The sequence below is a fragment of the Podarcis pityusensis genome (genome assembly GCF_964106645.2).
Source record: "Podarcis pityusensis genome assembly, chromosome: 1".
NCBI classification, from domain to species: domain Eukaryota; kingdom Metazoa; phylum Chordata; class Lepidosauria; order Squamata; family Lacertidae; genus Podarcis; species Podarcis pityusensis.
In genome coordinates this window covers 53,106,553-53,129,024 of record NC_138028.1, presented here as the reverse complement: position 1 = coordinate 53,129,024, position 22,472 = coordinate 53,106,553, and the positions used below count along the sequence as shown (strand labels likewise).

Here is a 22,472-nt window from a genome sequence, read left to right as displayed (position 1 = left end):
GAGTCTGTAACCTGAAGCGTATGTAACCCGAGGTACCACTGTAGAAGGGCATGGGCATTCCTCAAACATTGTTCATGAAAATGGTTCTAAGTGCCAAGGATTTGTTGGAAAGCAAAGTATGGGAGGAAGGAAATGATAGCAAAACTAATTTACGTCCAGTATAGGCATGGCCCAGTGCTTCCTGTTAAGCGACAGATAACCCAAATAGAATCAAGTTTGTCGAGTTGGAAGGGACCCCAAGGGTCATCTAGTCCAACCCCCTGCAATGCAGGAATAAATAGACTCTAATTCTAATAGTACATGGTCCACAAGCATAAAATTCATTACAAGAAATGAATGAGTGTTTATGATGCCTCGCTTGGGCACGTTTCAGTGAAAAATAAAACCACCAGGAATACTGAACAGAACAAAAGTGAGAGAAAATTTACATGAATGGATGTGGAAGATAGTGTGGCATCATGAGAATGCATCAGAGCCAGTGGAGAAGTATTATTCACAGAAATTAAAACAGTAAACATATTCTATACTGCAATGCTGAAAACTCTTTTCAATAATATATGCACAGACAAGAATGACTATATTTAATAGCAACTGCTATGCGAGTGATGGTGTTATTACAGCATCAATAGAAAGGAAAGAGCAGGATTCCATGAAGCCCAGTGCCAGACTCTCCCCCATTACCTTCTCTTGAGGCAAAGTGGCCACATTCCAATGTGCAGCTCTGCGCACTCAAGCCTGGCTCCGACATCTTGTTTCACAATAGGAGTTCAGAGGGACCATTGTGTTTGCTGGTGTGCACAAACAGCGTATTGTGCAAAGCACCCCTTGTTTCCAAGGGAATGCGTGGAGGACTGGGGTGCTGAGAAATAATAAACATGTGCATATGCAAGGAGGGGGATTTGGGATGCATGGAACGGGATGGAATTGCTTTGAAGTTTTTTAAAGGCACATGTCAAGCCCCCTCCCTGCCCATTTCCGTTTTCCCAACTGTTTTGAGATATGCCTATCTCCAGGGGTCTGGAAAGAATGAAATTAAGGAAGACGAAGAAGAGATAAACATTTTAGATTCCAATAGATGAAAGATACTCGAATTCACAGCAGGAAATCAGCGGAGGGGGAGCTTGCCAACACTGGCAGAGGCTGATTCTCATGCCGTCCCCAGAATTCAGAGCTGGAGGAATGTTTGAAAGGAGAAGTGGTCCGTTTTGTTTCTGTCTTCATTTGCTAAACCAACAAAAATAATCCCTCTTGCTTGCCCGATCCTCAGCTTTGCTTGCAATTAAGTCAAACTCATGCCAGATCTTTGGAAGTGCAAATAGGCAAGTTTTTTCTTTGGGGTGCTGGTTATTTTCTCATAAGAACCTATCACATCAGATTATGAGAACATCAGAAGGGCCCTGCTGGATCAGACCAGAGGCCCACCTAGCATAGCATCCTGTTTCCCACAGTGGCCAGACACTTATGGGGGACCCGCAAGTGGGACAAGAGGGCAAAGGCCCTTTCCCTCCATTCTTCCCAAGCAAGTAGCATTCAGAGGCATGCTACCCTCTGATTCTAGACTACAAGCCAGAGCATCCTGGCTAGTAGTCATGGATAGCACTATCTGCCTTGAATTTGTTGAACACCCTTTTAAAGTCATTAAAGTTGGTGGCCATTGCTGCATCTTCTGGTAGCAAATGCCATAGTTAGTACCCATGTGCAGTGTGAAGAAGTCCTTCCTTTGCTGTGTCTTGAATCTTCCAAATTTCCGCTTCTCTAGATGACCCTGGGTTCTAATATTAGAAAGCTTACCTCTATCCACTTTCTCCACACTCTAGTGTTATAGACCTGGTCTATCATGTCTCCTCCGCTTACTCACCTTTACCCACTAAATAAAATAGCTCCAAACATCATCACCTTTTTCTCATAGCACAGATGTTCCAGCCCTGACGAAGAAAAGTTACAGTGTTTAGGACTATTTAGTTCAGGGGGAACTAAATAGGTAAGGCAGGGTGCATTATAGTTTGTGCGTGGTGTAGGAATATCACACCATTCCATTCCGTGAGACATTTGGAAAGACATGGTTAGGTTTTTGGTAACTGAATCCCTATACGTCAGTGCCTTTTCTCTTAGACGAACAACAACAAAAAAGCATCCATTCACTTGCCTGTTAAATACAGTGGTACCTCAGGTTAAGAACTTAATTCGTTCTGGAGGTCCGTTCTTAACCTGAAACTGTTCTTAACCTGAAGCACCACTTTAGCTAATGGGGCCTCCCGCTGCTGCTGCACCACCGAAGCACGACTTCTGTTCTCATCCTGAAGCAAAGTTCTTAACCCGAGGTACTATTTCTTGGTTAGTGGAGTCTGTAACCTGAAGCGTCTGTAACCTGAAGCGTCTGTAACCCAAGGTACCACTGTACTGTATATGCAAATATAAAGATTTATTTTTTTCCTATTGCAATACATTTTTGTAATTATAAACAGAGATGAAGAGTCCAGCAGAGCAGCTGTGATGCAGTGTGACTCTACCTACGGAGGTAAGTCCCACTGAACTGGAAGGCGCTTACTCCCAGGTAAGTCTGCATAGAAATGCAGCCTTACAGCCCAATCCTAGGCATGTTTACTTGGAAATATGTGTCCAGCTTTTATTTATTTATGAAACACATATAGCCACACATCGGTATCTTGGACAGCTTACGAACAAGACAATACCTTAGAGACTAATATATTTGTGTGTGGCAATAACGACATGGTGGGGCAGGGTCACTGGGCCACCCTCATGACACTTACATACCCCTGCTTACCTGGCTGGGGCAAGGTTAAAGCTGTGCAGGTGGCAATGGCACCACCACCAATTGGGCACTCCCACCAGTGTCTCTGCATGACCCCAGCCCTGCTGCCACCCCGGACCCATTCAAGTGAGCAGCAGCATCGCAGTTCTCCCCGCCCCACCTCCATGTGTCACTACTGAGCATAAGCATTTGTGGACTGGAGCTCCTTTTGTAAGATTCATTAAGTGCTGTCCTCACTTGGGAGAGGTATGAGATCACTAGGTTTGAAAAGAAAAGAAATATTTTTTTCTCGTGTATGTGTGTGAACTTACACACTGATAACAAAATGCACCCAATGCTGGGCTCTAGTACAGGAAAGTCTATGCCACAAAAATCTTCTTCTCCATTAAAGTAACTTCCTGTGTGTAACTAAGGCCTCGTTCACATGGCAGTTTATTCTGTTTTCTCAACATTTCCCCAAGTGTTAATTTCCACAATCTTTTTGAGTTTTCACACACTCCTGGAAATACAGCAGGATATAGCACGAGTTTAGGATTCCTTTCCATGCTATTTGCTTCCAGAAAAAAATCCATTTGTAAATATGAAATGCTGAAAAATTAATAGCAGCCCACTTTGTTGGACACATTCATGGCGAACTTGCCAAAATATTCAGAGGCTGCTTCTCTTGTGTGTGCTACAGGACCTATTACAGTCCCCATGCCTTTGAGTGGTTTCCCTTCAAATTTGTTAGGCCCAGGGTGCACTGCAGGATAGCAAAGATCCTCACCAGAGACAGGCCCACCACAGACCCTCGTGCTCCTGCCCAGGTGTGCCACAAACACTTGTGCTCTGATGCCTTTGCCTCTTGTGACATCCATGCCAAAGGTTGACCACCCACGCGGCCCAGGATACTAGTGGGATTTGAGAAGGATTGATGGGTGTTCTTGAATGGAAAAAACTGGTGCAAACGTCTCTGAATTGTGGAGCATGGTTCTCAAAAAATAGATTATAAACCTTTTGAATAAATAAACCTCTTCCGGGAATCATCCAGACTATGTGGAGCTAGAGAAGACTGGAAGACCCTTTAATTCAAACTCCATAAATGAGGTAGAACACCATATCCTACCATATCCAACCCATATGGCACATTGTTTTGATATGCCAGGTATTTAAATGAGTGTGAATAAGGCAGACATAGAGAAAGTATGGTGGGGCGGCCAGGTCTTCAGTCTTCAGGAAACCTTCTACCTGGCAGCATATTAAAATGCTAGAAGTATATTCATCAGCAGGGACGCGGGTGGTGCTGTGGGTAAAACCTCAGCGCCTAGGACTTGCCGATCGCATGGTCGGCGGTTCGAATCCCCACAGCGGGGTGTGCTCCCGTTGCTCGGTCCCAGCGCCTGCCAACCTAGCAGTTTGAAAGCACCCCTGGGTGCAAGTAGATAAATAGGGACCGCTTACTAGCGGGAAGGTAAACGGCGTTTCCATGTGTGCTGCGCTGGCTCACCAGAGCAGCTTCGTCACGCTGGCCACGTGACCCAGAAGTGTCTGCGGACAGCGCTGGCTCCTGGCCTCTAGAGTGAGATGAGCGCACAACCCTAGAGTCTGTCAAGACTGGCCCGTACGGGCAGGGGTACCTTTACCTTTACCTTTATATTCATCAGCTTCCCTACCCAACCTATTACCACCACTACCAGCTTCCATTTAATAGTGTGGGCAGCTCAGTCAACAGCTCATTAAACAGCTGTAAGCAAGCCCCTATTCTCTCAGTACTTCTGATCTGTAACATGGGGATAATAATACCAACCTACCTTGCAGGGTTGTTGTAGGGATTTCTAAGATAATGTATGGGAAGTGCCTGAACACTACAAAGCACAATATAAAAGCTGTGCATTGCTTTTGCAAAGGGCTCACACTTATTTTTTTCGTTTCCCCTCACAACAATGCTATGCTACAGCTTTAAACAAACGAACAAACAAATCCTTCACTTTACAGATGGGAAAGAGTTTGGACAATGCTCAAAATCCAGCTCAGCAGTCTCCACATTTGTGGAGAAATACAGAGGCTTCTCACTATGAGACCCAAAATTAGGGTTCTGAATAGGGCTTCCTTTATTATCTTCCTCCTTTCATCAACCATGAGACAGGAGGCCATAATTAAGGCTCCTGCCAACCAAGCAGTTCGAAAGTATGCCAGTGCGAGTAGATAAATAGGTACCGCTCTGGTGGGAAGGTAAACAACGTTTCTGTGCACTGCTCTGGTTCACCAGTCATGCTGGCCACATGACGCGGAAGCTGTACACCGGCTCCCTCAGCCAGTAAAGTGAGATGAGCGCCGCAACCCCAGAGTCGTCCGTGACAGGACCTAATGGTCAGGGTCCCTTCACGTGGCACTGAATTACAAATCAAGGAAATTTAACAGTGTGGTGCAATCTGGATTATATTTTCTTAATTGATCATCATTCTGATCCATCAAACAGTTAAGATGGAACACTTAGATTTAAACCACTGAAAGGCTGGAATCCTGTAATCACCTTTCAGGATGTAAACCCCACTGAATTCAGTGGACAGAGCAGACATGTATAGGATTATGTACTGTAAACACTAAGGGATTATAAAGCATCTTAACACCAAGCACTCTGATTTAGCTGCTTCATAATCTGGATGTTAACACAGTGCTGTGGGATGGACCCAAGCACCTTCCTTTGAGGGTTAGCTCATTAAAAGAAACATAGGAAATAGTGGATGTTCTCGGTTTTGCAGAGATCATCTCTGCAAATTATGATTGCCAATTGGCAGGACACCTGAAGAATGCATCATATAGTACGGATGCAAAACGTAACGCAAGAAGCCAGTATACTCTCCCTGCTGCCATTCACTTCAGACATGTACCAAATTTCAGATTTCATGCGGCTGTCAACAAGCTGCATCAATAAACTAAATTCTGAGATAATAACTAAACCTTATTATGGAAATGTAGGGAAGTATGCTAAATGTGCTTTGTTTCTATCAACTCTGGATCCAAGTAAGGGACGTATAATAATCTTGTGGACACTTGCTGGGGAATAAGAAGCCCGGCTGAACAGTGGGACTTATTTATGAATAAACACTAGCTACCATTTGTTGAGATGAGTGTGTATGTGTATATTTTGTTTCCTGTATCTGGCAGCTATACTCTATTACTTGTTTGTGAATGGATAACGGCAAAATTAAATTGGGAAAAGCCTTTAGAGGCTTTTTTTAAATAAGTATGAAGAACTCTAATTTAAAATTTTATTTCTTTCTCATCATTGAACAATGAGGCCAGAAAATTTCACCAGATACCATATAGTCTGTTATCTAACATCCTTCTCCAGTCTATTGTTTTAAAATTGTTCTTATATTCAAAGCCTACATGGGTAGCTCATGCAAATAAACAACTCTTACAGAAGCAGGTGGCGCTGTGGTCTAAACCAAAGAGCCTAGGGCTTGCCGATCAGAAGGTCGGCAGTTCGAATCCCCGCGACGGGGTGAGCTCCTGTTGCTTGGTCCCTGCTCCTGCCCACCTAGCAGTTCGAAAGCACGTCAAGTGCAAGTAGATAAATAGGTACTGCTCCAGCGGGAAGGTAAATGGCATTTCTGTGCGCTGCTCTGGTTCGCCAGAAGCGGCGTAGTCATGCTGGCCACATGACCTGGAAGCTGTCTGCGGACAAACACCAGCTCCCTCGGCCAGTAAAGCAAGATGAGCGCCGCAACCCCAGAGTCATCCGTGACTGGACCTAACGGTCAGGGGTACCTTTACAGACAATAAGCGAATTAATAGCATAAAAATCACACTGTTTAGTTTCTAAGAATTATCATCTAGCAGTTCTACAGCCTGTGCTTTTCCATCCAAAACTTATATTAGGATCTAGTATCAAGATGAACTATTTCATTACATTTCCCACCTTGCACACTGACAATACATCTTAGGTCCTGTCTGCACTATACATTTAAAGCTGTTTCATACCACTTGAAACAGTCGTGGCTTCCCCCCCAAAATGAACTTGGGAACTGGGTATGATACTGCTTTAAATGTGTAGTGCAAACGGGGCCTTAGAGTGACCTGAATCTTAGGAAGAATTTCATGGAAGTTCAGATGTTCATGGCCAAGCTGTACTAGGTTTAGTGCTGCTTTATACTGTATTTTGTGTCATGTCATATTCAGAGTTTGTTATTGTAAGTGGTTGACCAGTAAACTAAACTGAAACTTAGTTTCGATTTTTAAGGATACCCAGAGAGACTTTCAAAAGGTGTCTCATGCATAGCATCTCAAATTTTCAGGTCTGGCTGGACATCCAAACATCTTAGCTGTTTTTCCCATCTTGCCTACTATGTGCTTGTATATATTTGAAGTTTGTATACATAGACACATCACTGCTAAAGGATGAACACTGAATGAAGGCACAAAGTAGTCCACACTAAGACTATTTATTCTTTTTTCAACTCACCATGAAAGCATTGACCAGTTCCTTTACTTTCTTCTCCCTTTTGCCATACAGGGCATAAGTACACCATAGACTTAAACTGCTTCAGGAAAAAATCCCTCTTCATGAGAAATGCAGGTAGCTGTCGTTTTATAGTGGCGTCTAGCATTCTCAGAAACTCAGGCATTTGTCATTCTAAGGAGAGAGTCTAGATCTAGATTCACTAAGAAAGTCTTCTCAGAACTTCCCATGATTCCTAGGAAAGCCATGACTATTAAATTGGTTAAAAGACTGAAGTATAGATAGGCTACTTCGAAAAACTGATAAATTTAAACATTCCTATCTAGTGGTGCATCTGGGTCATTTTAGACTCTGGACTTAATATCCATATATGAGGAGCCATCTTTAGGTACTAACTTCACTTGCTTCAAGATATGGTAAACCAACAGCCTTGCTTCACCAGGAGACCTCCCTGGCTCATTCTGCTGAGTGAGGACCTGGGTCTCTGCCCCAAAGTCCTGCCCAGACTTAAATTCTCATATTCTTCTGCTGAGCCCATGAATGTTAATGATGTGGCTGGCCATTGAATCAGAACCATGGGGATACTGAAGAGTCACAGCAGGACCAGACCTGCCATGCAGCTGGGTTAAGGGACCTTCACTAAGAGGAAAGACAGCAGAAATTGATGCCACAAAACTGTTTCAAGCCTTGGTCCTGTCAGGAGGCAAGGGCTTCATTTGGACTCCAGGTAGCGAAATGTCTTGGACAGAGACTGGGGAAGATGAGAGTGTGACTGGCACCTTCACATCAGGGTTTTGGCAGTCCAAAACTTACCCTCTGTCCTGCAAGGGAAAACACATCATGGCTGTGTGCGGAAAAAAGGGGGGAATAAATCTGCTGGCTTCGAGAGCCTGCAAGTCTGTAAATTAACTCTCCTTAAGCCCTGAGTGCATTAACTTGGGAGGTTGAGGAGCAGAGCCAAAACATCTCTATTGATTCACAACTTGTTTTGAGTAGTCACCCAGAAAGGCAGCCAGTGAATCACTCCAGCCGGTTTAGTCATGCAACCACATTGAACGCACACCCGAAGGAAGTGCAAAATAAACAGCCTACAGGCCCAGATAACACACACACACACTCTTTCTCTCTCTCTTCATGTGTGCTGTCTGGCCTCCATACATCTTGTTGAGGATAGGCGTCTCATCCAAGCAGACACATTTGGGAAGCATCTCCAAACTTTTCACCCAGGCAGATCCTCCTCTGTTTCATCTGCTTTGCAGTGGGTGGCTTGCTATCAAAAACAGAGGCGGGTGGGGGGAAAAGACTTTTCAGCTTCTTCCTTCCCCACTTCTTGTTGTTTTGGCCTTGGCAAAAAAAAAAATGCCTTTTAGGGGGCGCCAGTGTGAAAAGCCATGGAGAAAACAGGGTTAATTTCAGAGCAAAGCAACGGGAAAATAAACAGGCCAAGCAGGAAAGGAAATCTTCTCTCTTTCTTTTTCTAGTTGCCCAGAAAGAAGAAGAAGAAGAATGCATAGAGGAAAGGGGGAGAGGTCTGGCAGTTTGGATCTTTTGACACATCATTGCTGCAAACAAGCCTTCTCTTAAGGCGGCCAAATCAATAGCAACAAAGTTTCTTTCTCCCTCTCTGTGAAAGAGATGCAGACACATCTGGTCTGGGAAAAGCCCTACCTTTCAAGCGCATGAAGAATCCCACAGCCTCGCTGCATGTGCAGACGGAAAGGGCTCCGATGCTGCCTCCAGGCGAGGAAGGACTCGCTCCAAGCTCCAGGCGCCTCTCGCCAACTTCTAAAGCCAGATTCTTCGCTTCCCCCTCCCCTCTCGCTGGGAGGGCGCTGGAGCCGTTTGAATGACCGCGCTGGCGACCCCTGTTGTGCAAGAGGGAAGGCGAAGGCGCAAGCCGCGTCAGAACTCTTAGCTCCGAGCGAGAGGCACCGCGGTAGCCAATGGGAGTCGCTCCAGGAAGGAGAGCGGGTAAGATGAAAGCCAGCGGCGGGGAGCCGCAGGCTGCCGCGAGTTCCAATCCTGCCGAGGGCTTTTCTGCTAAGTGGTACCAGAGGCCTGAGCTACACACGGAGCGCAATGTGCAGTGGCTGCAGGTGAGGGCAACTCTCTCACACACAAACACGAACACACACACACACACTGTATTCCCACCGGCTGTCTGAACTGGTGCAGACCAAATTCTGCTGTCCTAATTGTCCTCATCTCACCCCTAGTCTCGATCAAACCGTATAGTCCAAGACTAACCATGGATAGTCAGAAGTAAGTCCTACAGTATTCAATGGAGCTTACTCCTAGGTAAATGTGGTTAGGATTTCAGCCTCTCTTTTTCTTTTCATGCTTCTCTCTCTCTCTCTCTCTCTCTCTCTCACACACACACACACACACACTTCACCTCGTCCATTCTTCACTTGATCACTCTGAGCAGAACCAGCCCAACCTAAATTTATTTCAACAGGAGACAGTGAAACTTTAACTTAAAAAATAAATAAAAACCAATGGATTTTTACAGGGACTCTTCTTTCGACCTTTAGTCTTTCTTATCCCTAGAGTCAAGTTTCTCCTTTCTCATAGACCTATGACTTATTCTGTTTATGAGCTTCAGCTTTTGTTCACCTTTTGCCTCATTAGGTAAATGTCAAGGGACCCCTGACCATTAGGTCCAGTCGCGGACGACTCTGGGGTTGCGGCGCTCATCTCGCTTTACTAGCTGAGGGAGCCGGCGTACAGCTCCTGGGTCATGTGGCCAGCATGACTAAGCCGCTTCTGGCGAACCAGAGCAGCACACAGAAACACCATTTACCTTCCCGCTGGAGCGGTACCTATTTATCTACTTGCACTTTGATGTGCTTTCGAACTGCTAGGTGGACAGGAGCAGGGACCGAACAATGGGAGCTCACCCCATTGTGGGGATTCGAACCACCGACCTTCTGGTCGACAAGCCCTAGGCTCTGTGGTTTAACCCACAGCATCACCCACATCCCTTTTGCCTCTTTAGATGACACTATATCTATGGAAAAAGCATACATGTAACTCTCCAGTGGTTTGACTTCACCCCCCAAAGGCACACATTCTTCCATTGTCCCCCAAGACAGATGGATGCCAACAACAATATCCATGGTTCCTTCCTTCCTATAATTTGGAGGCAGGGGGGAGTAGCCATCTTCAATACACTGTATAAGTTTGATCCAAAAATCAGGGACATTGCTATGATGGGTGCAGTGCCACTTAAAAGACAACATCTCTCCTTTGCAAGAGCTGGTTAGAATGTCCCACCACTATCAGGATATTTTTCTTCCCTAACCTTGCTTCAGGATGGACTGTTGCCCCTTCCTCACCTTGGGCCCTGGATCTCCAGGCCAACTTCAACGCTGCACCACCCTTGTTCTGAAGCGGGAATGGGCAACCTGTGCCCCCCCGACAACTCCCATCATCCCTCACCATTGGCCATGCTGGCTGGGTCTGATGGGAGCTGAGTCCAATAACATCTGGAAGGCCGCAGGTTGCCCATTCCTGGTTGAGGAGCCAAGAACATTGGGTGTACATCATTGTACACCTTCCTTTTGTGCTCTCACCTAGAAATCAACCAAACATTGAGGGAAACCTCTCTGAAGTGCCCCCCGTGCAAAAAAGACAGAAGTTAGTAATTACTTGCAAGTTGCTTTGCTTGAATGACATAACTTGTTCTTCAGCTTTCTGGTACAGCAGAGATGGCCTTCCAACTGTTGTTGGGCCCTATCATGGCCAATGATAAATGACTATGGGAGTTGTAGTTCAACACTTCTGGAGGACCACATGTTTCCCATCCCTGTATCATGCACTAATCAGTTCAAAGGGCTCTTTCAAGACATCCCTACATGATCATCGCCTGACGGCTGCAGCCTCATGATGATTTGCATGTGTGTGTGAACTGTCACAGATTTAACACACAGAGAGACAGAACTTCCGTGCACCAACATCTAAAGTGCATACAGTCACTTCACCAAGGACTCAGCCTTATTCACACCCAATACACAGTTCAGTGGAAAAGGGGGTGCTGGAGAAGATTGGATCACTTCAAGGCCACAGGTGAGTGATACCAAGTTTTTGACACATCAAAATAAACAGCAAAACAAGCAAGTAAGAAGCAGACAAAAACAAATTTCCTAGCAAGTAAATGAGTCCATTTCATCTGATACATGATTTGTTATCCTGTTGGCAGGATGGGGCTGGTGCGGGGAGAGAAAGAGATGAGAGGTGGTGAGGAATATGTAAGCAGTGACGTCAGAGGGAAATGAAATGTCAATAATACAGTCTGGGGCAACTACATTAAAGCTGCAATCCTGTGCCAATTTACCTAGGAATAAATCTCTTCAGCTCAATGAGTCTGACATCTAAATAGACATGACCTTGGCTATAAAAGAACTACAGTGACCATTCCCAAAAGTGGTGTTGATGATAACACACCCACCCTGGCATTGGTGATGCAATGAACACTCAGCAATGTGTTTGAGATTGGCAGTCTCCTCTCCATTATTCCACTGCAATCCATGGGGCATATGCCCAATATGTTAAAGGCCAGGGTGTATCTAAAGCTTTAAATCCAGATACTTCAAGTTCCCTGGGGTACAGATAGGGATGAAAGTGAGTCTATTTGAAAGAGACACTCCTCATCTCAGACCTGCATTTTACAAGATTAGGGAGAGGTCAGTTCACACCGCTGTAGCAGCCCTTTAGATCAGCAAAATGAAAATTAGAGCTCTACAGGTCTGTGGTATCCAGCTTCACAGTGACAATTTTGCAAAAGAGACATGTTTACACTGGTGAAATTGCTATGTGCTCCCCAAGCCAAGTCTGTGGCCAGTCATTTCACAGAGACGTATCATTGCTCCATTTAGCTCTGTATTGTCTGCACAGACTGGCAGCAGCTCTCCAGAATTCTAGGCAGGGGGTTTCTCCAAACCCTACCTAGAGATGCATTGGACCTTCTTCATGCAAAGCAGGTGCTTTGATCCTTCTCAGAGACTCAGAGATGGACTGACTGTGGAAGTCCAGAATACGTTTATTTTACATGGTGATGATTGATGAAACTTAACACATTTGAAATCCCACATAAGCTCCTAGAACATTGTGGGACCAGCAACAGCAGCTCCAACACTGTGTCTCAATGCCAGGAAAATACTCTCTTTCTCTCATGTACAGGAGCACTGTGATACAAAAAGAAGAAGCAGAAGTAGCAACCCTAAGCATATTGTTGGTCCTGAATGACAGATCCAAATGAGCAGCAGGTAGGAATAAATTGCAGATTCTGAACCCCTTACCGGGGTTCTGAGAAAAGATCTAATTCAATTGGATCTCCCAGCACCGCACACAGAGCTGCCTCTCATGCCACGAAGAGAACCGATTCAGACAGCTCCTGCAAATCGTGGCAAAAGATAGCTCGAGTGAGGAGAGGTGGTTGGCACATGCATTCCTCCAGTTCAACTGCCTATTTATTACAAGCTGTCACCCTTTGCTAGTCAGTTGCACCATCATTCGATTTGTCGATAGAGAATAAAGGAAAGAAATCCATAGCACTGTAATGGGGAATTTGTCTCTCTCCAGGTGTTATTGGGCTGCGGCTCCCATCATCCCTGACCATTGGCTGTGCTGTGTGGGACAAGTGGGAATTGGGGTCCAATTCCATCTGGAAGGTCAAAGCAGCCAGTTCCTCCTTTTACGTGGTTTTCTTGCTCCCTCCCGTAAAATCGCTAAGCCCCGATTTCCTGGCTGAATTTCGTTAAGTTAAAGGCAACCGGTTCGCGGCTTATTTTGTGAAGTGGACTGCTCGGTTTTCACTCTCTTCCCAGGACAGGCTTTCTAGCATTCCTCTTCTCACTCTCAACAGACCACCGGATTGACCTCATCCACCTTTCGCTTTGAGTCTCTTTAAACTGCCCCTTATTTCTAAATCATTAATGCAGAAGCAGGCCAAACTTGTCGTGGCGAGCTCACAAACCACGATGCAATTTCAAATATCCTCTCCATCCATAAGAGAGGATGGAGGCAAACGATCTTGGTTAAAGAACAGTTTTAAGAGTTATCAGAGCAACGCCTCCTCCCTCTGCAAGACGGAAATGCCTTTTATCTGCACCATTCTGCAGAAATTCGTCGTTAGTAACCTTTAAAACTCTGAACCAACCCACTGCAAGCGTAATAAAATGAATAGCTTGCTCCAGGAAATTTCTCTGTGTAGACTGTGCTCTGTACACAGATCCCGCACACACGCACCAATTTTTATGGTGGTGGTGGGGATAGATGATAACATCGAACCTGAGCGTCACAATAATTGCATCCTCCTGATTGACTTTTAAGGACTTTAGAGAAGAGCAAACAAATAACTTCTAAAAGTGTGGTTTTGTCCAAGACAAAGAGAATATTAAAGGGGGATCACTGAGATCGTGGAAGGATAGACACAGATTCAGCTTGCAGTGCAATCGCATGCACATCTACTCAGAAGTAAGTCCCCTTTATTCTCAGGTTGGTGGGTATGCGATTGCAGCCCTCCGCCGCCGCCCCCCGGCCATTTTTCTCCCCCCAGATAGGTGGCTTCTGGGAGTCACGAGGAACCAGATGAAGAGACCTGTATCTTCCTCACCTGGACCTTATTTTTGGACAGCGCGATCTGTTACAAGCCTGGTGTCCGTTTCTCCTTGTACTTATTCCTAGGAGCGAGTGACAGCAAAAATCCTTGCATGGTTTGCAACATCTTCCGTGAACGTTATAAGATCGCCACTTCCAAAAGGGCAGACTTGTTTGCCTCTTTTAATAAAAGCAGGAGCCTGGTGGTACCCAGAAACATTCATTCTGGCGCCCACTTCATCAGACGCATGCAATGCGGTCGCCTGAGTTACAGGTGTATCCAAGCACAGGGTCGTAGCGGTTTTGCATGCAGCGAGATCAGAGGGAAATGAAATGCAGAAGTCACCAGGAGCTTACCATAGCAGCGACAAGGATCGCTGCTCTACTCTGCCTGATCTGAGAGGACAAAAGAAGATCCAAAGTCAGTGGCGTTGGGCGTCCGACAGATTCCCAGGTGGCGATCGGGAAGGGCTGTCCCCTGCGGCTGGCTACTGATTATGGTGGTGCGAAGGAGGGTTAAGTTTCCTCCTTCCTCGCCATACGGTTTGGATCGCTCGCTCAGACGACACTGGGAGTAGTGGGCTTGTTCCTCAAAAGAACAGATCCGGACCGCCTGGTGTCTGTTTAGGGCACCCTGTGGTGTGCATCGTGAGAGCGGGTGTACTCTTTGGGCCCCACCGCAGCGGGCCAGGCTAGACCCGGGGTGGGGAATCTGGGATCGCCGCTGCGATGGTCGTTGGATTCAAACGCCCATCAGCCACGATCAGCGCGCCTAATGCTCTCAGATGTCGGGAGCTGTAGTCCCAACAACTTCTGGAGGGAGGGCCACAAGTATCCACACTAGATCTGGCCCCACCACTTTCTCTTATTTTCTGACCTGACAAGGCCAGGGCAGGTTGCAAGGACACGGAATCCCCTCGCAAGACATTCACACGAGCGGGGCAAAAGAGCAGGTCTGCTGGCTCACCATCCTTGGGTCAAGATGCTAAACGTGTCTAGGGATTATTCTCCAGCAAGACCATTGGCCCTGATGGCTGCCTTCGTTTTTGGGACATTTTTAAAATTGCCCGAAATCGAGTTGAGATTCCTGCATTGCAGGAGGTTGGACTAGATGACCCTCGGGGTACCTTCCAACTTTACAATTCTATGATTATGTTCTATTTTTAAAAAAACCCTCGGCTCTCTGTATCAATTCCTAAAGCCACGTTCTCAGCGCGCGCACTCCTCCCAAACAATACTGCTTTATAGACTGCCTTGGTTGTTCGCTCTAAAATAAAACAGGTCGTTATGATCTGCCAGGCCTGGCACTTTAGGATTTTCCTGTGCCAGGAAAAGCAGTTTTTCTTTCTCTTAATCCGGTGAGCAAACATCCCAGGGCACATTCTCTCGCACGCCTCGAAAGAGACCCCCACCCCTCTCCCCAACGCCCCGTCCCTCCCCAAACCATATTTCAAGAGGGCAATACATTTCCTTATACAGAAATATGATTTATCTCAGCCCCAAGACTGAGAAATAGTAATTCAGATTACTTTCAGCCATAAATCACTCGCGAGCCGCGCTCCCGCCCCCGTCACACCTCTAACACAAGTATATACTCTTAGGCTATACGCTTTTTATTTTAATTGCTGTTCCAGTGTGTGAGGGGATTATCTACAGCCAGAAGTTTTGAAGCAAGAAAGTAAAGAGGATCGTATTAAGAAAAGAGAGGCACATTTAGAGCATTTATCCACGCAAATCTCATTAGTAAACCAAAACCGAATAAAAACTAGGCTCCAGGATATCGGTTCCATTGCTTATCTGAAGTCACTCCGCTTCCCATTTGCTAAAGTACACACACGTCAGTAAGCAAATAATTATTTTCTCCCAACTTTACGTACAAGAACTGCACACACTAAAGTGAAAGCCCTTAATTCGAATCTAAAGCATTTTACTTGATTCGGATTGCAACGTCTTTGTATTAATTACACGTTGTGCACAGTTATCACTTGGGAGTGAGCCTACTGAAGTCAGAGATTCCGGCTACACGTCAATGACCAGGACTGCATCCTTGAAAACTTCCCTATCCTCCAATCTATGGCGGTAGATGGGTGGAGGCCGCTTATGGGAACTCACTCCCTTCACATTTTGACATGAACACCCTGATCCTAACATACTCTGCTCTTGAGCATGTATGTTCCGCTGCGGCGCTGCCCGTTTTACAGCTTCCCCTCCCGTCTCCGATCCCCCGCACCGATCTAACTCACTCCTTCCCCAATAGGGCTGTCAGCCAGACCCAGCGCTGCTCTGAAGAGGTTTTGCTCAGTTCTGGTGGTGGAAGAGGGAAAATGGATGTGTGGGATCTGTGAGATGGGTCTGCTTGAAACAGGGGTCTCTAGCGAGGCTGTGGACAAACTCGTGAGCTGGCTTTTAAATCTAGCAAAAAGCCGCTGCTGCAAAGGCTGCGAAGTTATACACTGGCATGTATGGAGGGCGCTTTCTGGGGAAATGGCTCCCATTAGGCTCCTCTCTCCCATGGAAGCGTGCCGTCCTCCCATCCCACCGACCCTGGCACGTCCCCCACCGCCGGCGCCCACGGCTTGCCCTCGGGATGCTAGAACAGTCAAGAGTCCGGGGCGCCAAGGGTGGCAGACATTGCAAAGCGAAGGGCATTGAGCAAAGGCAGCCTAGAAGAGCAGCTGGGAGAATGGTGGGGCTTTGTTGTTTTGCTAAATCTTGTTAGGTTATTGTTCTCAGGTTTAGAAAGAATCAAATGGATGGACTTTGGGGAGGGGAAACGGGGAAATCATCCAACACAACATGAAAGAAAAACCAGCAGCGCAAGCCAAAAATCGAGATGCGCCATAACAAGCCCGGCCCGGGGATCGAAGCGCAGGATTTGCTTCGGGAGCCACAAAGCAGAGGAGGCGGCTCCGTCGCCATTTCCATTGGCCGAATAGAGCTCAGGAGCCACCTTAGCGGGATGAATAACACGCGAAGCTCTTGCCTTTCGTTTCCAGGGAGCAACAGAGCCAAACGTTCCCCTTTCCACCTAGGTTGGCCCGCTAAGAAACTGCGAAGACGGCCTTGGCAAACTCTCCTCACACCCTCGACGTGCCCTGCAAATGTTCTGATTTCGGGGAAGATCTTCTGAAGCCCAAGCTTCAATAAAGAAAACATGGCGCTGCTGCTTTGGGGAAAGGTTCTCTAGGGTAGATGTAGTTCCCCATGTGCAGCTGAATCACGTATATTCCTTTTTAGGAGCCTAGAAAGTTTTCCAGTGCAGACACCCTTCGGGTTCCGCGCCATTTTTTATTTTTTTTAAGGACGTCCCCTGTCACACACAAACACAAGCCTCAGTTGGGCCTCGATTCCCCCACCAACAGCAACGCAGACCTGGGCCCGGCTGGGAAAGCACTTGAGGGGAAAACACGGGGAAGTGCCATTGCGGCCTAGTTGGAAAGCGTCCCGGCAGTAACTTCCGTCGGCTCAGGAGAGTAGGCCCTAAGCCCACCAGCCCTACCCTAAGACGGGAATGCGGGTATTCTCCACACTGCCTGGAAAGTCTGGAAATCGAGAGGAGGGTTTCTTCTGCGCGAGGCATGTAGGCCGCAGGGCTCCATTTTGCAAAAGCCTCGAGAAAGTTTGAAGGAAATGCGCATCGCCAAACCCCACTCCCCGGGGCACCCCAACATCTTTTCTTTACAATTGGACGGTGGTCCCTTTCTCTTCACCATCTAAACAGATCTGCTCGGAAGCCCTGCTGATTTCAGTGGAAGTGGCTTCCCAGGAACTTGGCGGGACTTCCCTGCCAAGCAAATGGGGTTTTTTAGGCTATGTGTACTGTATAAGTGCATTGCAACGCTGAAGCCTAGGCAGGTTCCCTCCGATGCAGGTTTCCTTCCAGATCTCCTCCTCGTCTGCCTAAGATCCGCAAGGCAATCGACACCCACCCTGAGGAAGCCCGAAGCCGGGCGAAGAAAATACACGAGTTGGGGTTTGGCAAGTCTCGCCCGCGCTGGTTAACCAGAACGACACTCAGAAGCCATTAGCGCTTTATTGCAGTGCGAGGCCATTCCCCAGGCCGACAAATCGTTAAGAGATCCGGTTGCAGAAGTGGCTAACCGGGAGCCGTGTCTGCAATTGCGCGGCGGTGGCAGAAGCAGCCCTAATGGCGAAGAGGAGCGGATCTCTCCGAGAAAGCTGCCTTTCAGGCCAGGCGTCTGAAAATGGGCCGCTGTTTGCTTTCCAGTTCTTGTACGAATGCCGGTGGCTTGGGCCGTGCTCTGGCCGAAGCGGCCCGTGTGTGGATGTATTTAGCTTTTGTATGTGCAGAAACCGCACAGGGCCCTTCTTCCTTCCCCGCTCGCCCCACCCTGGACACGCCGCAAATAAATGGTTTACTCAGCTCGAAAAGCAATGGCGCGGCTCCAGCGATTAAGAATCTTTAAGGAGCGAGGTGGTAATCCCGTCTCAGCCAACATCCATCCATCTTTTTACTCTCGATAAATGTATATATATAGTGTGGTTCGTGTGCCCAGAAATCCCATTCCTTTCTACCTCACCACCCCCAAGCCAACCTTCTCCCTACTAATCAGAAACTATTCCTCGCTTAATGGCTCCTTGTAAATAATTATCCCCACAAATCCAGATGGCTCTTATTAAATGCCCTTGTCCTTCAAGCCACATCACACAAAATGTTACAATTTAGGAGCTCCACTTTGAAAGAATAACTCCGATTTAAAGGGGGTTGGGTGCTCTGTAGCTGTGTCTTTATTATGCCCCCCTCCCATTTTTTATTTATTTTTTAAATAGGAAGATCGCAGCGAAGACGCCGCTGCTCAGTGTGTTTTGAAGGGTATCGTGATTTATTATGAAGCTGGCTATTACTTTTATTGCTATTTTTCTAAGCTCATTAATGCGGAAGTTCAGGCCGGTCCGTTTCAATAAGCTCTCCTCCCCAGAAAATATCGTTAGATGGGCGTCAGTGGTAACAACACGTCGTCGGCAGTGTAGCATCTAGAAATGGGAACCCGTCTCCCCACACATCGTGATTTATAACTATACCGGCTAATTAATTGTTAAGCCGAAGAAGTACGATTCGAAGCCGATTTAGGAAATCTGGAAGCCTGTGGGTTTAAGGCGGCAGGCAACACCAGCGCTCACTCGACTCAGTTGGGGCTGGAATCCCCATAGGAGCCGCGGAACAGAGCCTGTTAGTGGAGTCCAACTGCGCGCAAATGGTTATTTAAAACAGATCCACGGCAGGTGTCGGGGAATATTTTCTAAAGGGGCGCTTCCACCTCTACCCCCGTCCTCCTGATTTATCATCTTGAAATTCTCTGGGTGGGGAAGGGGGGCGCTGAAAAGCTGACGCCAGTGACTTCTTACGGGGCCGGTGAGCCGGCGCTTATTGGCGCTGGCAGACCCAAGACAGGATGGCTTGCGCTCCACCTCTAGGAGCGGAGCGGCTGCCGCGGATTCTCCCTCGGCGCGCCGGCGAGGATTCCATTCGAAGTCCCAGGCCGTAGAAATGCGGCTGCGCCTGGAATGCGAAGCAGCCTTTGAAGAAATCGCCTAGCAGACGAGCCTCTCGGGAGACTTCGGCCGCCCTTGGCCTTCTTGGGCAGTAAATCTGCCTTCTCTTTTTCTTTCTCTCCTCATGCACCGCCTCCCTGGAGCTTCTTTGCTTCGCAGCCCAATTCGGAGTCACTTCGCTTTTCGGAAAGACAGTGTAAACAATTTTTTAAAAGGCAGGATGGAACCGAAATCTGTTATTTCTTCTCTCCCTCCTAGTGGCACCAGGGACTTGTGGTGTGGCTTGCCTCCTTCCGATCTCCTCTGCCGCAAGATGTTTCGACAGCTGCCTTTTCTGTTTCTAGAGGAGCTGAGCGGTCCCTCGCAGAGGAAACCCGCTCACCACTAAATTTGCCCTATGTAGTAAAAGCGAAGGCGACATCCTGCTATAAAATTAATTCTTGAGACTTTCTGGGACGGAGGGTGGTCTCTGGGCTCTGTATCCCCCCTCCCAATGTCCAGATTCATAATTTAATTCAGTAGTACAGTATTTTGATTTCCCTGGAAATCAACAGAGACGGTCAACAGGCAATGGTCCTCGGGTGAGGACTGCTGCCCCCCCTCCAGATTTTGTCAAGGTGGGGTGCGCCGGGAGAAAGCTCATTTGGGATGCAAACTTTTCGCCATTTACCTGGAAGTCAGCCTTGTTGAACTTAATGGGATGTATTTCTGAGCAGGCATGCATTGGATTACACTGTTACCACACACACACACACGGAGTGCATTTCTTTAAAAGGGAATTCAATTCATACCCTTCCAAAATGCCCTGGCTGGAGTGTTCCCAGACCTATAGCAGAAAGAACTGTTTTGTTTTGTTTTTAAAAAACAGGCCCTTTCACGCTGGGTTTCCTACCTTCCTTATTACTAGCCGGCTTAGCAGCCCAGAGTGTCAGAATTCCCCTAACCTCAAACTGCTGAACGCTTAGACTGGATACACGATTGCCACAGGCTTTGCCTTTCAGCAGCGGATCTGCAAAGGGAGCCCGACGGGGCGAACGAGAAGAAGGGAATTCCGGCCCCACTTCTACTTTGTTAGGTAACCAGCCGGCTTAACGAGTCTAAGGGAGGGAGGATAGGAGGCCAGCAAGCGCTGGAAGAAATCGGGACCTCTCTTTGCTGCTGCGGTGATGGATGGCTTGTTAACGTAACCCCAGGCCCTCTGGTTTTCCCTCTAGTCAGAAAACACTCTCAGACTTCCGAACCCGTTGGGGGGGGGGGGCGGGGAAGAAATGGAAGGTGCCTTCGACGTCCTCTGAATTTGGAAACGAGAAAGTGAGTGAAGGGGGTGGGGGGAGTCCTCCGAAGGTAAACCTGACTAGGAAAAAGCAACTGGAACGGACAAATCGAGTCGTAAAGACAAGGAGATCGAAAGGAGCGTGACGGGAGTGTAGTGGACAGTGCTGAACTTTGATCAAGAAGTTCTGGGTTCAAATCCCCGCTCCTCCGTGAAGCTCACTCGGTGACCTTGAGCCAGTTATTCTCCATCACCTCTCTGTATCTCTGACTCATAGAGTCAGTGGGGACAAAGAGGGCTTTTGGAGGGGGAGTAACAAAGACAGACACTAGAAGCAACCCTTTTCGGAGTACTGAAATAGGCTCAAGTCGGACAGTGTTTCCTTTTCCGCTATTGGTCACGATCCAGCCAAAATGGATCAACTTAATGCAATAGATTTAACAAGAAGTAAAAAAATGACCAGTTTTGACTGAACTATGTTTCCACTCGCTTGGAATTACATTGCTGATTCCTCTGGCCCGTTTGAGTCTTTGGTGAAAGTTTTGTCGGAGATGAGAAGTTCGACGTGTAAACTTAGGATCGCCGCTTTTTAGGACCAGTTGAAATCTCTGGGTGGTGTTTTTTTTTTTTTAATAGGACGTAAACGGGTTTAGGATTGCGCAGAAGGTGAGCTCTCAGGTGCCTTGAATCGAGCGGGTTTGCAAGGAGGAGCGACAGGGGAGAAAAAAGACCCAGAGAGATAATTCTATAATTCTATTTTTCAATTTTCACTATCCCTTATCTCTAATTAATCCTCCCAGAATAACCGTCTAAAGCAAACATTTGCCTGCCATTTTAACCGCGTCGTTAAACTTGTAACGAGAACGAATCCGGGTTAAGGCGACTCATTAAGCCAAGTCGAGGAGGAGATGATTTAATTGACGCTAATGAAAAGCTGCGCGTCGCCGCCGCCAACCCAGACTTCGCGGACGGAAAGCTTTACCTAGTTGCTTTCGAACGACATATGATTTTGGGAAACCTGAGCGTCGATAGCCAGGAAACGTTTGAACGCACTAAGTCATCGTTATGAATTTGGTCATATGGGGGGGGGGGGAGAGAGAGAGAGAGAGAGAGAGAGAGAGAGAGAGAAGGAGAAAAGACTTGGCCAGGAAAGGAGACAGGAGGCATAACGAGGACCAAGCATCAGAAAGTTGTTATAAATGCATATAAATGTTATAAATTTAAACTGAAATCTATGTCTTCCAGTAATGGACGGTCACCCCTATGAACGTCAATTGACTTAACATGTATGGGTTTAACTAGCGTGTGGACCCAGCCAACGGAGGTATCTGCAAGCGACCCTAAGAGAAAATATACCTTAAAAAACACTCATTTTTTCTACCTAAGGGGGCTGTCTCCCTTCCTTCCCATCTCTTGAACCTTTTCGTAGGCTTCCACTTTGGAGACCAGAGGTATCTATCTAGTCCATAATATTCTACGCTACACAGGGGAGAGAGGGAACGTGTGCGAGAGTGGGGAGAATCCAAAATCCGAATTACATCCCCGGAGAACGTAGCGTGGAAATGGTGAAGAGCGACGCAGGAGTGACTCCGGATTTGCAAGGAGAAGCCCTGCAAAAACGGAAACGAATTAATAATAACTCCAGGCAAGTCCAGACTGGCTGTTTTTTGGGGGGGAGGGTGCGGGGAAAGAAACATCTACAGACCCGTGCACAGCCCATCTTGACCGATTCGGGGAACTCACCGTAGCAGGAGAGCTGCAGCGCTCCGTTGTGGCCGCTGGCGTCCCTGCAGCTTGAGGCTGCCGCTCGACGGGCTTTTGCACGAGCCTCTCTGCGCGTAGAGAGGCGGCGGCGGCGGAGGCTGTTG

The 22,472-nt window shown here is 47.3% G+C and overlaps 1 protein-coding gene across 2 annotated transcripts in view; it reads right to left on the bottom strand.

The window, feature by feature from the left end:
- Positions 1-22,466, bottom strand: part of ALX4 (ALX homeobox 4) — a 76,856-nt gene extending 54,390 nt beyond the window's left edge. The window contains exon 1 of one of the 2 annotated variants that reach the window (XM_081002236.1): positions 22,348-22,466. Coding sequence is in view for 1 of the 2 variants with exons in the window: in XM_081002235.1 (XP_080858361.1) it covers positions 8,886-8,898 (13 nt within the window). In the remaining variant the exon portion in view is untranslated. Of the gene's footprint in view, positions 1-8,885; positions 9,010-22,347 lie in introns of those variants that run through there. The other variant, XM_081002235.1, reaches the window with a different exon arrangement.
- Between the last annotated feature and the right edge of the window lie 6 nt (positions 22,467-22,472).